Source organism: Salvelinus fontinalis, chromosome 3, assembly GCF_029448725.1.
Source record: "Salvelinus fontinalis isolate EN_2023a chromosome 3, ASM2944872v1, whole genome shotgun sequence".
NCBI classification, from domain to species: domain Eukaryota; kingdom Metazoa; phylum Chordata; class Actinopteri; order Salmoniformes; family Salmonidae; genus Salvelinus; species Salvelinus fontinalis.
This window is the reverse complement of record NC_074667.1, coordinates 59618395-59637066: the sequence shown is the minus strand read 5'-3', so window position 1 is coordinate 59637066 and position 18672 is coordinate 59618395. Positions and strand designations below refer to the sequence as shown.

Sequence of the window (18672 nt, the reverse complement as noted above, 5' to 3'; positions counted from 1 at the left end):
TGTGTGTGTGTGCACGTGCGTGGGTGTGTGTGTGTGTGTGTGGGTGAGTGAGTGTGTGTGTGCACGTGCGTGGGTGAGTATGTGTGTGTGAGTGAGTGTGTGTGTGCACGTGCGTGGGTGAGTGTGTGTGTGTGTGTGTGTGTGTGTGAGTGAGTGCAGGCAGCGGTGAAAAACAGCCTCTATATCTTTAAAAGAAAAAAAAGGGCCACATCACATGGTTGTTATTCTCCCAGGTCACTCTGTCTGCCTCCCAACCTGCACCCTATTCCCTCCAAAGTGCACTACTTTTCTCTAGATTTGGTCAGGGAATAGGGTGCAGGGTGCTATTTGGAATGCAATCACTTTGACAGTCCTCTCTCTCTCTTTCCCTCCCTCCCTCTCTTTCCCTCCCTCTCTAGCGCACTATGCTCCCTTCGGTCTCACTCACGCACTCAGTCAGTCAGTCACTCACTCTCTCTCTCTCTCTCTCTCTCTCTCTCTCTCTCTCTCTCTCTCTCTCTCTCACTCTCTCTCGTTCTCTCCCTCCCTCTCTCCTCCCACCTGTACTGTAATTTGCTGGCTGATGAGAGTAGAGCAGAGCAGAGCAGAGCAGAGGGAGCAGGAGCAGAAATACGAACACACTGTGACTGGCTGACTGGCTGACTGACTGGCTGACTGGCTGACTGGCTGTCTGACTGTCTGACTGGCTGACTGGCTGACTGAGAGAGAGAACACAATCCTTTGTGTTTCTGTTGCTTTTTTTAACCTTTCCTTCTTCACTCTCTCTCTCTCTTCGCTCTACTCCCGCTCTCTCTCCCGCTTTCTCTCCCTTCCTCCCCCGTCCCTGGTGTGTGTGTGTGTGTGTGTACGTGTGTGTGTGGACCTCAGGAAAACAGACGCTCATATGAGAGTCAGGAGCAGTAGCAGCAGTGACTGGTGAGAGGAGAGAAGACAGGATCAGAGAGGAAAAGAGAGAAGACAGGATCAGAGAGGAAAAGAGAGAAGACAGGATCAGAGAGGAAAAGAGAGAAGACAGGATCAGAGAGGAAAAGAGAGAAGACAGGATCAGAGAGGAAAAGAGAGAAGACAGGATCAGAGAGGAGAAGAAAAGGAATAGAAAAAAGAGAGGACAGCAACGGAGAGGAGACGAAGAGCTGAGGAACACAATAAAGAGGAGGAGAGGAAGAGGAGGGATCCTCCGCACCGTTCCGTTCAGAGCGAGGTCAGACATGTGAGACGATGTCGGTAGGCGGCTGCGCGTGTCCCGGTGAGTAGCAACCGTGGCAACCATCCGTTACGTCCGTCTATGTGTGTGTGTGTGTGTGTGTCTGTGAGTCTGTCGCCCGTAGCGATAGGGGCTTGCCTTGGTTGCTGCTGGTAGTGGTGGTAGCTGTGGACGTTTGGGTCATTGTCAAGGCGAGAGAGAGAGAGAGAGAGAGAGAAAGTGCCCAGGGCCCTGAAAGCTTGCAATGCCTCATGGGAAACAGCCCTTACTATGGCTGCCGTGGCAGTTGTGTCCTGGGAAAAAAAAGAAACAGCAGAAAGTACATAAGCATGTTTGTAGAATGATTCACTTCCTTGTTCCAGCTACTCTGAATCTTTCAGTCTATATGAAGGGGAATGTTATTGTTGAGGAGAGGAGAGAGAGGAGAGAGAGGAGTGAGAGGAGTGAGGGGAGAGAGAGGAGTGAGGGGAGAGAGGGGAGAGAGAGAGACAGAGGGATACAGTTTAGTTTAGTTTTCTATTTTATTGATGACTGCAGTTCTATTCTGCTGCTCTGCTCTGTTCTGCTCGGCTGGTGACATCGGCATGAGGTCGTTGGTTCCCATGGCGCCACTAATGCCTGTTCTGTCCCTATACCAGTTTGTTGTTTTACGTTGTTGTTGTTTATGTCCTTATTTGTGGTCCTAAATTAAGAGCAGCTCTGGGGAAGAGGACATCGAGTTCCTTCCAGGTTGCCAGTACGCCAGATGTTTACAATCCCCCTTTTTGGGGTGAAATGAATAGAGGTCAACAGAGGTTGGAGGTTTCCATGTCCTTATCCCCCCTGGTGAGAATAGTTTGGGGTGGTGGACTATTTAAAAAAAGGTGCTACCTAGAACCAAAACGGGTTCTCCTGACCTACAGAGACAGCCAGAGATCCCTTTATGGTTCTAGCTAACAGTGTGAAGGAACTAGGTAGCAATTGTTTGTCAAAAAATGTGGAAGCAACAGAGGAAAGCAAGGGGTCTTTTATATAGAGCAAGGGTCATGAGCCATGGATCAGATCATACCTTAAAGGGTCATGAACCATGGTTCAGATCGTACCCTAAAGGGTCATGAACCATGGATCAGATCGTACCCTAAGGGGTCATGAACCATGGATCAGATCATACCCTGAAGGGTCATGAACCATGGATCAGATCGTACCCTAAAGGGTCATGAACCATGGATCAGATCGTACCCTAAAGGGTCATGAACCATGGATCAGATCGTACCCTAAAGGGTCATGAGCCATGGATCAGATCATACCCTGAAGGGTCATGAACCATGGATCAGATCGTACCCTAAGGGGTCATGAACCATGGATCAGATCGTACCCTAAGGGTCATGAACCATGGATCAGATCGTACCCTGAAGGGTCATGAACCATGGATCAGATCATACCTTAAAGTATGTGGACACCTGCTCGTGCAACATCTCATTCCAAAATCATGTGTATTAATATTGAGCTCGTCCCCCCGTTGCTGCTATAACAGCCTCCACTCTTCTAGGAAGTCTTTCCACTAGACGTTGGAGCATTGCTGAGGGGATTTGCTTCCATTCAGCCATAAGAGCATTAGTGAGTTCGGGCACTGATGTTGGGCGATTAGGCTTGGCTCGCAGTCAGTGTCCAATTCATCCCAAAGATGTTCGATGGGGTTGAGGTCCGGGTTCTGTGCAGACCAGTCAAGTTCTTCCACAACGATCTCGACAAACCATTTCTGTATGGACCTAGCTTTGTGCACGGGGGCATTGTCATGCCAAACTGTTGCCACAAAGTTGGAAGCACAGAATTGTCTAGAATGTCATTGTATGTTGTCGCGTTAAGATTTCCCTTCACTGGAACTAAGGGCCAAGCACAAACAAAAAAAAAACAGCCCCAGACCATTATTCCTCCTCCACCAAACTTTACAGTCGGCACTATGCATAGAGGCAGGTAGCGTTCTCCTGTCATCCGCCAAACCCAGATTCATCCGTCAGACTGCCCGATGATGCAGTGTGATTCATAACTCCAGAGAACGTGTTTCCACTGCTCCAGAGTCCAATGGTGGGGAGCTTTACACCACTCCAGGCTACACCTGGCATTCTGCATGGTGATCTTAGGCTTGTATGCTGCTGCTCTGCCATTTCATGAAGCTCCTGATGAACAGTTCTTGTGCTGAACGTTGCTTCCAGAGGCAGTTTGGATCTCAGTGGTGAGTGTTGCAACTGAGGACAGACCATTTTTACGCTCACGCTCTTCAGCACTCTGCGGTCCCGTTCTGTGAGCTTGTGTGGACTACCACTTTACGGCTGAGCCGTTGTTGCTCCTAGACGTTTCCACTTCACAATAACAGCACTTACAGTTGACTGGGGCAGCTCTAACAGGGCAAAAGATGTGATGAACTAACTATGAAGGTGCCATGTTGAAATTCACTGAGCTTTTCAGTGAGGCCATTCTACTGCCAATGTTTGTCTATGGAGATTGCATGGCTGTGTGCTTGATTTTATACACCTGTCAGCAACGGGTGTGGCTGAAATAGCCAAATCCACTAATTTGAAGGGGAGTCCAGGTACTTTTGTATCTATAGTGTAGCTTCATTCTATGTAGCAGAGATGTAGCGTGGTCGGGGTCAATTTGAATGGATGGCAGTCAATTCAGGAAGTGATTTGAATTGATGTCATTGAAAATAGATGCCTTGTTTTCCTTCCTGAACTGACTGCCTTCAATTCAAATGGACCCCAACCCTTCTATGTCGTGTGCAGGTGCTCCATGTTTTCAGCTCAGTCTGCCAGCCCCTGTGCTGTACAGTAGAAGACATTTTAGGAGTGGGTGTGTGTGTGTGTGTGTTGTATTGCATTTGACCCTCTCCTCTCCCACAGCCAAGCCACAGTGACCAGTGTGGTCAACCCGTCAACCCCCAGGCTGTCTGGACGTAGCGGAACAAGTTGCCCACTAACCACAGATCTAGGATCAGGTTACCCTTCATCCTACCCTAACCTTAAAGGGCCAATCTGAGATTGTTACATCTAACCACAGATCTAGGATCAGGTTACCCTTCACCCTACTCTAACCTTATAGGGCCAATCTGGGATTGTTACATCTAACCACAGATCTAGGATCAGGTTACCCTTCACCCTACCCTAACCTTAAAGGTCCAATCTGGGATTGTTACATCTAACCACAGATCTAGGATCAGGTTACCCTTCACCCTACCCTAACCTTAAAGGTCCAATCTGGGATTGTTACATCCAAACATGGTTAAAACATTTTAAGACATTTTATTTTGATTTCATGGATTGTCAGTCCTTGCATTGACAGCTCTGTCTATGGATTTGAGAGTGGTTACATTTCTCCGTCTATGGATTTGAGAGTGGTTACATTTCTCCGTCTATGGATTTGAGAGTGGTTACATTTCTCCGTCTATGGATTTGAGAGTGGTTACATTTCTCCGTCTATGGATTTGAGAGTGGTGACATTTCTCCGTCTATGGATTTGAGAGTGGTTACATTTCTCCGTCTATGGATTTGAGAGTGGTTACATTTCTCCGTCTATGGATTTGAGAGTGGTTACATTCCTCAGCTGCTTACTTCTCAAAAAGTGGTGACCACTTTGTTATTGTTAGAAGGTTGAGATAATATCTGACCCTGGGTCAATGGTTTGGGTCATTAGAAGCGATGGGATGTGTGTGTGTGTGTGTGTGTGTGTGTGTGTGTGTGTGTGTGTGTGTGTGTGTGTGTGTGTGTGTGTGTGTGTGTGTGTGTGTGTGTCTCTGTGTGTGTGTGTGTGTGTGTGTGTGTGTGTGTGTGTGTGTGTGTGTGTGTGTGTGTGTGTGTGTGTGTGTGTGTGTGTGTGTGTGTGTGTGTGTGTGTGTGTGTGTGTCTGTGTGTGTGTGTGTGTGTGTGTGTGTGTGTGTGTGCATTTGACATAACATTTTATCTGATCTTCAAGTCACAACAATAGACAAGCACAATGTGCTTAAACTAATAACACACAAATTATTGTATTTTTCTTGTCTATAATTGAATACATCACATAAACATTCACAGTGTAGGTTGGGAAAAGTATGTGAACCCCTAGTCTAGTGACTTCTCCAAAAGCTAATTGGAGTCAGGAGTCAGCTAACCTGGAGTTCAATCATGGAGACGAGATTGGAGATGTTGGTTAGAGCTGCCCTGCCCCATAAAAAACACTCACAAAATTTGAGTTTGCTATTTACAAGAAGCATTGCCTGATGTGAACCATGCTTCCAACAAAAGAGATCTCAGAAGACCTAAGATGAGGAGTTGTTGCCTTGCGTAAAGCTGGGAAGGGTTGCAAATGTGTCTCTGAAAGAAGGTCCACAGTAAGACACATTATTTATAAATGGAGAAAGTTCAGCACTGTTTCTACTCTCCCTAGGAGTGGCCGTCCTGCAAAGATGACTGCAAGAGCACAGCGCAGAATGCTCAATGAGGTTAAGAAGAACCCTAGTGTGTCAGCTAGCTAAGACTTACAGAAATCTCTGAAAGATGCTGACCATCAAGCTTGACGAGTCAACAATACGTAAAACACTAATCAAGAATGGTGTTCATGGGAGGACACCACGGAAGAAGCCACTGCTGTCCAAAAAAACATTGATGCACGTCTGAATTTTGCAAAAGAGCACCTGGATGTTCCACAGCGCTACTGGCAAAATATTCTGTGGACAGATGAAACTAAAGTTGTGTTGTCTGGAAGGAACACATAACACTATGTGTTGAGAAAAAAAGGCACAGCACACCAACATCAAAACCTCACCCCAACTGTAAAGTATGGTGGAGGGAGCATCATGGGGCTGCTTTGTTGCCTCAGGGCCTGGACAGTTTGCTTTCATCGACAGAAAAATGAATTCCCAAGTTTATCAAGACATTTTGCAGGAGAATGTAAGGCTATCTGTCCACCAATTGAAGCTCAACAGAAGTTAGGTGATGCAACAGGACAACAACCCAAAAGACAGAAGTAAATCAACAACAGAATGGCTTGAACAGAAGAAAATACTCCTTCTGGAGTGGCCCAGTCAGTCCTGACCTCAACCTGTCTGAGATGCTGTGGCATGACCTCAAGAGAGCGGTTCACACTAGACATCCCAAGAATATTGATGAACTGAAACACTTTTGTAAAGAGGAATGGTCCAAAATTCCTCCTGACCGATGTGCAGGTCTGATCCGCAACTACAGAAAACGTTTAGTTGAGGTTATTGCTGCCAAGGTACGGTCAACCAGTTATTCTCTACTTCATCACCCTCCCGGATCCGGGATCCTCCTCATCAAAAAAGCTGACTAGCATAGCCTAGCCTAACGGGACAGGGATATCATATAATATACTTTTCATGAAATCACAAGTCCAATACAGCAAATGAAAGATAAACATCTTGTGAATCCAGCCATCATTTCCGATTTTTAAAATGTTTTACAGCGAAAACACAATGTGTATTTCTATTAGCTAACAACAATAGCCAAACACACAATCACATATTTTCACCATGTTTCCACCACAGAGGTAGCTTTCACAAAACCGACAAAATAGAGATAAAATTAGTCACTAACGAAGAAACAACTTAATCAGATGACAGTCTTATAACATGTTATACAATACATTTATGTTTTGTTCGAAAATTGCAACCACCATCAAAAATAGCACCAAAGCAGCCAGAATAATTACAGAGATCAACGTGAAATACTTAAATACTCATCATAAAACATTTATGAAAATACATGGTGTACAGCAAATGAAAGATACACATATTTTGAATCCAGACAATATTTCCGATTTTAAGTGTTTTACAGCGAAAACACAATATAGAATTATATTAGCTTACCACAATAGCCAAACACACAAACGCATTTATTCACCGCAAAGGTAGCTTTCGCAAAAACCAGCAAAAGATATAAAATTAATCACTGACCTTTGGACAACTTCATCAGATGACAGTCTTATAACATCATGTTATACAATACATTTATGTTTTGTTCGAAAATGTGCATATTTAGAGCTGCAAATCGTGGTTATACATTGTGAATACGTAGCAACATTTCCCCAGAATGTCCGGAGATATTTTGGACACTCACCTAATCTGACCAAAGAACTCATCATAAACTTTACATAAAAATACTTGTTGTATGGCAAATGAAAGATACACTGGTTCTTAATGCAACCGCTGTGTTAGATTTTAAAAATAACTTTACCACAACATACAGCTTGGGTTATTGTGAGACAGCGCTCACCAACACGGCAGAGAATAGGCATCAACATATTACACAGAAATACGAAATAACATCATAAATGTTGTCTTACTTTTGCTGAGCTTCCATCAGAATGTTGTACAAGGAGTCCTATTTCCAGAATAAATCGTTGTTTGGTTTTAGAATGTCCATTTCTTCTGTCGAATTCGCGCCACAATGCTAGCCAAGGTTGCTAACATTCCCATCCTCTCTTGGCGCAAAGAACGGAAAACTCCAAAAGTCCCAATAAACGTTGAATAAACTGATAAAACTCGGTTGAAAAAACCTACTTTATGATGTTATTATCATATGTATCAAATAAAATCAGAGCCGGAGATATTTTCTGTGTAGACCGAACGCTTTTCAGAAGACAATGTCGAGGTCCCTCGCGCGCCGTCGAAGACAAAGAAAATACCGGACCTGTCACTCCAAAAGCTCTTGTTTGGCCTCAGATCAAGCTAGACACCCCATTCCACCTTCCACTGCCTGTTGACATCTAGTGGAAGGCGTATGAAGTGCAAACATATCGATAAATAAAAGCCAGTTGAATAGGCAGGCCCTGAAACAGAGCCTCGTTTTCAGATTTTTAACTTCCTGTATGGAAGTTTGCTGCCAAATGAGTTCTGTTTTACTCACAGATATAATTCAAACAGTTTTAGAAACTTCAGAGTGTTTTCTATCCAATAGTAATAATAATATGCATATTGTATGATCTAGAACAGAGTACAAGGCTGTTTAAATTGGGCACGATTTTTTCCAAAACAGCGCCCCCCTATTGACAAGATTAAATCCAAGGGTTCACATACTTTTTTCAACCTGCACTGTGAATGTTTACACGGTGTGTCCAATAAAGACATGTCAAATTGTAATTGTTTGTGTTATTAGTTTAAGCAGACTGTGTTAATCTATTGTTGTGACTTAGATGAAGATCAGATCAAATTTGATGACCAATTTATGCAGAAATCCAGGTAATTCCAAAGGGTTCACATACTTTTTCTTCCGACTGTATGTGTGTGTGTGTGTGTGTGTGTGTGTGTGTGTGTGTGTGTGTGTGTGTGTGTGTGTGTGTGTGTGTGTGTGTGTGTGTGTGTGTGTGTGTGTGTGTGTGTGTGTGTGTGTGTGTGTGTGTCAACACGAGGGGTGGGGTGAGGACATAGGAACAAGGGACCAAAGAGGCAATACCACCTGCCACTAGGACAGACTCTTTTTACAGGGAGAGAGACAGAGAGAGAGAAGAGAGAGGGAAGAGAGGGAAGAGAGAGAGAGGGAAGAGAGAGAGAGGGAAGAGAGAGGGAAGAGAGAGAGAGGGAAGAGAGACACAGAGAGAGACAGAACTCAAAGACTGCTATCAGGAAGGGCAAACACTCACATATACGTCAGCTGACGTGTGTGTGTATTTGCCTATGTGTGTGTGTGTTCTCATGTGTAATTTCAATAGATGTGTGTGTTTCCAATCTCGTAGAGGCAGTGCCCCGTGGCACGAAGGCATACGCTGCCACCTCAGCCGTTAAACGAGCCTGTTCAAGGGAGGTGCACGAGTGTGTGTGTGTGTGTGTTTGTCGTTCTAGAGAGGCAGGAACATGTGTGTGTGTGTGTGTGGTTCTAGAGAGGCAGGAACATGTGTGTGTGTGTGTGTGTGTGGTTCTAGAGAGGCAGGAACGTGTGTGTGTGTGTGTGGTTCTAGAGAGGCAGGAACATGTGTGTATGTGTGTGTGGTTCTAGAGAGGCAGGAACATGTGTGTGTGTGTGGTTCTAGAGAGGCAGGAACATGTGTGTATGTGTGTGTGGTTCTAGAGAGGCAGGAACATGTGTGTGTGTGTGTGTGTGTGGTTCTAGAGAGGCAGGAACATGTGTGTGTGGTTTTAGAGAGGCAGGAACATGTGTGTGTGGTTCTAGAGAGGCAGGAACATGTGTGTGTGTGGTTCTAGAGAGGCAGGAACATGTGTGTGTGGTTCTAGAGAGGCAGCAACATGTGTGTGTGTGTGTGTGTGTGTGTGTGTGTGTGTGTGTGTGTGTGTGTGTGTGTGTGTGTGTGTGTGTGTGTGTGTGTGTGTGTGTGTGTGTGTGTGTGTGGTTATAGAGGGGCTGTAACATGTGTGTGTGTGGTTCTAGAGAGGCAGGAACATGTGTGTGTGGTTATAGAGAGGCTGTAACATGTGTGTGTGGTTCTAGAGAGGCAGGAACATGTGTGTGTGGTTCTAGAGAGGCAGGAACATGTATGTGTGGTTCTAGAGAGACAGGAACATGTGTGTGTGGTTCTAGAGAGGCAGGAACATGTATGTGTGGTTCTAGAGAGACAGGAACATGTATGTGTGTGTGTGTGGTTCTAGAGAGACAGGAACATGTATGTGTGTGTGTATGGTTCTAGAGAGACAGGAACATGTATGTGTGGTTCTAGAGAGACAGGAACATGTATGTGTGGTTCTAGAGAGACAGGAACATGTGTGTGTGTGTGGTTCAGGGGAATGAGGCGGGAACGTTTGTTTAAAATCTGGAGAATCTTGCGGTCAGATAGCATACTCAATGAACGCAGTCATGGAAATTTCCTAAAGACAAGGTTTGTGTTCCAAATGACACCCCTATTCCCTTTGTAGTGTACTACAGTACACAGGCTTCTGGTCAAAAGTAGTAGTTTATAGGGAATAGGGTGCCACTTGGGACGTGTCCAGGAGAGGAGTCAGAACTGTGTTTGTTCCACTCTAGTATTGTTCTCTTTTGTTTTCTATCTTTATTTCACTATTCTATTGTTTGAGGTGAATTTAGACAGAGAGAATATAATATGATCTTTGAAATGTCGCTATTCCTTTGTTTACTGTTCATTTTTCACTTTAGTTAAGTGTCTATTTTACTTACTTTGGCCAATAAAGCCCTTTGAATTAAATTGCACAGAGAGAGAGAGAGAGAGAGAGAGAGAGAGAGAGAGAGAGAGAGAGAGAGAGAGAGAGGAGAGAGAGAGAGAGAGAGAGAGAGAGAGAGAGAGAGAGAGAGAGAGAGAGAGAGAGAGAGAGAGAGAGAGAGAGAGAGTGAGAGAGAGAGGAGAGAGAGAGAGAGAGAGAGAGAGAGAGAGAGAGAGAGAGAGAGAGAGAGAGAGAGAGAGAGAGAGAGAGAGAGAGAGAGAGAGAGAGAGATCCGCATAACAAGCAGCCTAAGGGCATGGGGCTGGCAACAGTTACAGTACTTAGGCTAACTGTCCCAGAACTACAGTATCCATACACATACACCGGTGCAGTATCCCTACACCAAGCGACCAGATATAAGGACCTACTTTCCCCACAACAACAACAACATAAACTAAGAGAATATTCGTAATAGTTTCAATAGTGAAGCATTGAGACTGCAACTACAGTTGATTTCTCTAGCCAGAGCCCTCTAGAGTCTAACTACAGAGAACTTCTACAGTTGGTTTCTCTAGCCAGAGCCCTCCAGAGTCTAACTACAGAGAACTTCTACAGTTGGTTTCTCTAGCCAGAGCCCTCTAGAGTCTAACTACAGAGAACTTCTACAGTTGGTTTCTCTAGCCAGAGCCCTCTAGAGTCTAACTACAGAGAACGTCTACAGTTGGTTTCTCTAGCCAGAGCCTTCTAGAGTCTAACTACAGAGAACTTCTACAGTTGGTTTCTCTAGCCAGAGCCCTCTAGTCTAACTACAGAGAACTTCTACAGTTGGTTTCTCTAGCCAGAGCCCTCTAGAGTCTAACTACAGAGAACTTCTACAGTTGGTTTCTCTAGCCAGAGCCCTCTAGAGTCTAACTACAGAGAACTTCTACAGTTGGTTTCTCTAGCCAGAGCCTTCTAGAGTCTAACTACAGAGAACTTCTACAGTTGGTTTCTCTAGCCAGAGCCCTCTAGAGTCTAACTACAGAGAACTTCTACAGTTGGTTTCTCTAGCCAGAGCCCTCTAGAGTCTAACTACAGAGAACTTCTACAGTTGGTTTCTCTAGCCAGAGCCTTCTAGAGTCTAACTACAGAGAACTTCTACAGTTGGTTTCTCTAGCCAGAGCCCTCTAGAGTCTAACTACAGAGAACTTCTACAGTTGGTTTCTCTAGCCAGAGCCTTCTAGAGTCTAACTACAGAGAACTTCTACAGTTGGTTTCTCTAGCCAGAGCCCTCTAGAGTCTAACTACAGAGAACTTCTACAGTTGGTTTCTCTAGCCAGAGCCCTCTAGTCTAACTACAGAGAACTTCTACAGTTGGTTTCTCTAGCCAGAGCCCTCTAGAGTCTAACTACAGAGAACGTCTACAGTTGGTTTCTCTAGCCAGAGCCCTCTAGAGTCTAACTACAGAGAACTTCTACAGTTGGTTTCTCTAGCCAGAGCCCTCTAGAGTCTAACTACAGATAACTTCTACAGTTGGTTTCTCTAGCCAGAGCCCTCTAGAGTCTAACCACTGAGAACTTAAAGATCACAACAAGATCTACACTTCTCCCTCCCTGTACCTCTTCTCTTCCTTCTATCTACACTTCTCCCTCCTGTACCTCTTCTCTTCCTTCTATCTACACACACTTCTCCCTCCCTGTACCTCTTCTCTTCCTTCTATCTACACTTCTCCCTCCTGTACCTCTTCTCTTCCTTCTATCTACACTTCTCCCTCCCTGTACCTCTTCTCTTCCTTCTATCTACACTTCTCCCCCCTGTACCTCTTCTCTTACTTCTATCTACACTTCTCTCTCCCTGTACCTCTTCTCTTACTTCTATCTACACTTCTCTCTCCCTGTACCTCTTCTCTTCCTTCTATCTACACTTCTCCCTCCCCGTACCTCTTCTCTTACTTCTATCTACACTTCTCTCTCCCTGTACCTCTTCTCTTACTTCTATCTACACTTCTCTCTCCCTGTACCTCTTCTCTTACTTCTATCTACACTTCTCCTCCCTGTACCTCTTCTCTTCCTTCTATCTACCCTTCTCCCCCCTGTACCTCTTCTCTTTCTTCTATCTACACTTCTCCCTCCCTGTACCTCTTCTCTTCCTTCTATCTACACTTCTCCCCCCTGTACCTCTTCTCTTCCTTCTATCTACACTTCTCCCTCCCTGTACCTCTTCTCTTCCTTCTATCTACACTTCTCCCTCCCTGTACCTCTTCTCTTCCTTCTATCTACACTTCTCCCTCCCTGTACCTCTTCTCTTCCTTCTATCTACACTTCTCCCCCCTGTACCTCTTCTCTTCCTTCTATCTACACTTCTCCCTTCCTGTACCTCTTCTCTTCCTTCTATCTCTTCCTCTCTCTTTCTTCTCCCTCTTCAAATGGCTTTATTGGCATGGAAAACATATGTTTACATCACCAAAGCAAGTGAAATAGATAATAGACAAAAGTGAAATAAACAATACAAAATGATAAGTAAACCTTAAACTCACAATTACAGACATTTCAAATGTCATAGTATGGCTATATACAGTGTTATAACGATGTGCAACTAGTTAAAATACAAAAGGGAAAATATCTCTCTCTCTCTCTCTCTCACTGGGAAGACACGGGTGTTTACATTCCAGCGCCATGTTCAACACAAGAAACCTCCCCTTCTTGTGTGGCCTGTGTGTGTGTGTGTGTGTGTGTGTGTGTGTGTGTGTGTGTGTGTGTGTGTGTGTGTGTGTGTGTGTGTGTGTGTGTGTGTGTGTGTGTGTGTGTGTGTGTGTGCGCACATGGGTGTGTGTACAGCATATGCCTGAACATGTGTATGGCATAAACATTGGGGAGTGAGTCAACGAACAAGGTGTGTGTGTGTGTGTGTGTCAGAATTAGAGGGTAGAAGATGTTGAGACATTGCTTTAAAAATACCTCCTCAGTAATATACTATACTCTCTCTCTTTCTACCTAGCACCTCCTCAGTAATATACTATACTCTCTCTCTTTCTACCTAGCACCTCCTCAGTAATATACTATACTCTCTCTCTTTCTACCTAGCACCTCCTCAGTAATATACTATACTCTCTCTCTTTCTACCTAGCACCTCCTCAGTAATATACTATACTCTCTCTCTTTCTACCTAGCACCTCCTCAGTAATTATACTATACTCTCTCTCTTTCTACCTAGCACCTCCTCAGTAATATACTATACTCTCTCTCTTTCTACCTTGCACCTCCTCAGTAATATACTATACTCTCTCTCTTTCTACCTAGCACCTCCTCAGTAATATACTATACTCTCTCTCTTTCTACCTAGCACCTCCTCAGCAATATACTATACTCTCTCTCTTTCTACCTAGCACCTCCTCAGTAATATACTATACTCTCTCTCTTTCTACCTAGCACCTCCTCAGTAATATACTATACTCTCTCTCTTTCTACCTAGCACCTCCTCCTAGCACCTCCCTTTTGCCTGTTAAACTTTCTGGTTAGCTACATTTACGATTCTAGCTGATAATTACCTATCTAATCATCCTGGCCTCTTTCTCTCTTATTCCCTCGATCTCTCTCCTTCAGCCTCCCTTCTGCCTGTTCTTCTGAACCATATCTCTCTCTGTCCTTTCTCCCGCCCTCCCTCCCTCCTCTCTGACTCCACTTATTGCTGGCACACGCTGGGTGCACAGAGCGAAGGGAGGGAGGGAATGAGGGAGGGATAGAGCGAGCAAGGGAGGACGGGAGGACTGTGCCCTCTCATGCAGAAAGTCACATGGTACGTTCTTGATTAGCAGGAAAAATGAGTTAAAGCAGAAACAGAGAGCAGAGAGAGAGCGAGAGAGAGAGAGAGAGGTAGATAGGGAGAGAGACAGAGAGAGAGGGGGGGGGTTGCACAACAGCAACCTCACAAAGCCTCTCTCAGCCTGTTCTGTTAAGAGGGACGGTTGCACAACAAGAGAGAAGGGAGGAGAGGGATGGGGGGGAGAGAGGGAGAGAAGGAGAGGGACGGGAGACAGAAAGAGAGGGAGGTTGGGAGAGAGGGAAGGGAGAGAGAGAGTGGGAGAAAAGAGAGGTGATAGGGGAGAGAGGGAGCAGGAAGAGGGAGAGAGGGAGCAGGCAGCCAGTAGGCAGAGAGAGAGAGAGAGAGAAACGACACTCACTTTATCCCTCCCACCCAGACTGAGTGTTTTGGTGTTTTCTGCCAAGCTGAGCTGTCATTGGCCGATCCGAGCCAGACCTGAGCTGTCATTGGCCGAGACCTGTCTCTCTCTCTGTGAGATCAGGAACAAAATGGCCTCTAGCATCCAGCAGGGAGGACAGAGCATCAGGGCACTGTCATCTCCCCTCCTCTCCTCTCCTCAGCCCTGTAAGCAGACACACACCAGGCAGGACGGCACTAGTTTTACACACACTGACTCATACACACCCACACTGTACCGTTCAGATAGAATCACAAGACATCACCACATATTATTAGGACTCATTTATTGTATCAACATCACAACAGACGGAACCTTTACTGTAGTTCATGTCATCCAGATACACATTATATACCAACCATTTCAATGACGCAGTTGTATTGGAAGTGTTCTGGCTGGTTGAGTCGCACAAATCCTTACTAGAGAATTCAGCCTGTGTGTGTGTGTGTGTGTGTGTGTGTGTGTGTGTGTGTGCGCGTGTGCGCGTGTGCGTGTGTGTGTGTGTGTGTGTGTGTGTGTGTGTGTGTGTGTGTGTGTGTGTGTGTGCGAGAGGGAGAGTTAAGCTGAATGAATATAAATGCAGTGTCATATTGTGCCACAGGAGGGCGCCTCAATAACACAGAACAGCCACTACTCTTACTGGCATATGTATACTGTATATATGACTATATGTGTCTCTCTGTGTGTGTGTCTGTCAGAACATGAATAGCTACGCAGCAGCATCAAAGACAGTCTGTGACAGTATGTTTTATGACTGTTCTGTGATCATTCAGAATGTTGTATCAGACAGAACGTTTTGTGATATGTTCTGTGATCATTCAGAATGTTGTATCAGACAGAACGTTTTGTGATATGTTCTGTGATCATTCAGAATGTTGTATCAGACAGAAAAGTCTCTTTGGGATTTCCTTCTAGAACCCTAACATGACTCTTCTCTGTGATCAGAACACAGTCTACCACACTGGGGTAGGGGTAGGGGTAGGGGGATACCCTAAGGGTAACAAGCTAGCTCCAGGCGGTAGTAGGAGAGAGAGGATGTGATGGTGGATTTCATATGTACAGTTGATGTCGGAAGTTCACATACACCTTAGCCAAATACATTTAAACTCCGTTTTTGACAATTCCTAACATTTAATCCAAGTAAAAATTCCCTGTCTTAGGTCAGTTAGGATCACCACTTTATTTTAAGAATGTGAAATGTCAGAATAATAGTAGAGAGAGTGATTTATTTCAGCTTTTATTTCTTTCACCACATTCCCAGTGAGTCATAAGTTTGCATACACTCAATTAGTATTTGGTAGCACTGCCTTTAAATTGTTTAACTTGGGTCAAACGTTTTGGGTAGCCTTCCTCAAGCTTCCAACAATAAGTTGGGTGAATTTTGGCCCATTCCCCCTGACAGAGCTGGTGTAACTGAGTCAGGTTTGAAGGCCTCCTTGCTCGCACACGCTTTTTCAGTTCTGCCCACACATTTTCTATGGGATTTGTGATGGCCACTCCAATACCTTGACTTTGTTGTCCTTAAGCAATTTTGCCACAACTTTGCTTGGGGTCATTGTCCATTTGGAAGACCCATTTGCGACCAAGCTTTAACTTCCTGACTGATGTCTTGAGATGTTGTTTCAAGATATCCACATAATTGTCCGTCCTCATGATGCCATCTATTTTGTGAGGTGCACCAGCCCCTTCTGCAGCAAAGCACCCCCACAACATGATCCTGCCACCCCCGTGCTTCACGGTTGGGATGGTGTTCTTCGGCTTGCAAGCATCCCCCTCTTTCCTCCAAACATAATGATGGTCATTATGGCCAAACAGTTCTATTTTTGTTTCATCAAACCAGAGGACATTTCTCCATAAAGTGCCATCTTTGTACCCATGTGCAGTTGCAAACCGTAGTCTGGGTTTTTTATGGCGGTTTTGGAGCAGTGGCTTCTTCCTTGCTGAGCAGCCTTTCAGGTTAAGTCGATATAGGACTCGTTTTACAGTGGATTTAGATACTTTTGTACCTGTTTCCTCCAGCATCTTCACAAGGTTCTTTGCTGTTGTTCTGGGATTGATTTGTACTTTTCATACCAAAGTACGTTCATCTCTAGGAGACAGAACGCGTCTCCTTCCTGAGCGGAATGACGGCTGCATGGTCCCATGGTGTTTATACTTGCGTACTATTGTTTGTACAGATGAACGTGGTACCTTCAGGTGTTTGGAAATTGCTCCCTGTCACGCCCTGACCATAGAGAGCTTCTATTCTCTATGTTGGTTAGGTCGGGGTGTGATTTAAGGGTGGGTTATCTAGGTGAATTATATTTCTATGTTGTCCTAATATGGTTCCCAATCAGAGGCAGCTGTTTATTGTTTTCTCTGATTGGGGATCATATTTTGGTAGCCATTTTCCCATTGTGCTTAGTGGGATCTTGTCTATGTTTAGTTGCCTGTGAGCATTATTATAGCTTCACGTTTCTTTTGTTCCTTTTGTTGTTTTGTTCTTTGAACTTCTCTATTCCATAATAAAGGATGGAAACATACCACGCTGCATCTTGGTCTACTCCTTACGACGAACGTGACACTCCTAAGGATGAACTAGACTTGTGGAGGTCTACAATTTTTTTTCTGAGGTCTTGGCTGATTTATTTGGATTTTCCCATGATGTCAAGCAAAGAGGCACTGAGTTTGAAGTTAGGCCTTGAAATACATCCACAGGTACCTCCTATTGACTCAAATGATGTCAATTAGCCTATCAGAGGCTTCTAAAGCCATGACATAATTTTCTGGAATGTTCCAAGCTTTTTAAAGGCACAGTCAACTTAGTGTATGTAAACTTCTGACCCACTGGAATTGTGATACAGTGAATTATAAGTGAAATAATCTGTCTGTAAACAATTGTTGGAAAAATGACTTGTGTCATGTACAAAGTAGATGTTCTAACGGACTTGCCAAAACTATAGTTTGTTCACAAGATATTTGTGGAGTGGTTGAAAAAACAGTTTTGTGGAGTGGAGTTTGGAGTGTGACTGTTTGAGGTTGTGGACAGGTGTCTTTTATACTGATAACAAGTGCCATTAATACAGGTAACGAGTGGAGGACAGAGGAGCCTCTTAAAGAAGTTGTTACAGGTCTGTGAGAGCCAGAAATCTTGCTTGTTTGTAGGTGACCAAATACTTATTTTCCACCATAATTTGCAAATAAATTCATAAAAAATCTTACAATGTGATTTTCTGGATTTTTTCCCTCATTTTGTCTGTCATAGTTGAAGTGTACCTATGATGAAAATTACATGCCTCTCTCATCTTTTTAAGTGGGAGAACTTGCACAATTGGTGTCTGACTAAATACTTTTTTGCCCCACTGTAACTGAAAGAATATAGGTCTAACAAAATAAATAATTTTAACATCCTGCCCCTAAACACTTGTGGGCCTCTGGGTGGTCACTGCCATAGGCACAGATCTAGGATCAGCTTCCTCTCTTCCGAGCTTAACCTTAACCAATTTACAGAGAATATAAAACTGACCTTCAGTAAAGCAACTAGGGCAGGGATTAGCCAATGATCTACACTCACCCTTAGACACAGTTCTAGGATCAGTTCTTTCTCCCCCAATCCAAACTTGAACCATTTGATGAGTAATACAACACTGACATTAGATCAGTGTCTAGGGCAGAGTTGGTGCTACTCCGGGGTTGGGCAGGGAGAGTGAAACGGTTGTTATCAGAACGTTGACAGACGTGTGTGTCGTTTAGCTTCCTGTTGACAGGGGAGTGGAGGAGTAATACACACACAAATGCCCCTCAGCTGCGCCAGTCTGGGGATAGGAGATATCATATATACACACACACACACACATAGAGAGAGAGAGAGAGAGAGAGAGAGAGAGAGAGAGAGAGAGAGAGAGAGAGAGAGAGAGAGAGAGAGAGAGTCCAGTATTGTCAGTTGGTCATGGTAGTGATAGTAGTAGTCATGGTAGTGTAGAACTGTGAGGTAACACAATGGCAATGACTGAGCAAATAGAGACTGGAGCAGGTGAGTCTCTCTCCCTGTTATGTACTGTAAGTCGTATTATGACAGTGCTATGTAGCATCATGACAGTGTTATGCAGCATTATGACACTGTTATGTAGCATCATGACACTGTTATGTAGCATTCTGACAGTGCTATGTAGTATTATGACATTGTTATGTAGCATTGTGACACTAATATGTAGC

General features: G+C 44.4%; 1 protein-coding gene across 2 annotated transcripts in view; it reads left to right on the top strand.

Moving 5' to 3' along the window:
• The first annotated feature begins 306 nt into the window (after positions 1-306).
• LOC129851229 (LIM domain-binding protein 1) overlaps positions 307-18672 on the top strand; it is an 83528-nt gene continuing 65162 nt past the window's right edge. The window contains exon 1 of one of the 2 annotated variants that reach the window (XM_055917636.1): positions 307-1246. In XM_055917636.1, coding sequence (XP_055773611.1) covers positions 1219-1246 — 28 coding nt within the window. In that variant the 5' untranslated portion in view covers positions 307-1218. Of the gene's footprint in view, positions 1247-18385; positions 18491-18672 lie in introns of those variants that run through there. The other variant, XM_055917635.1, reaches the window with a different exon arrangement.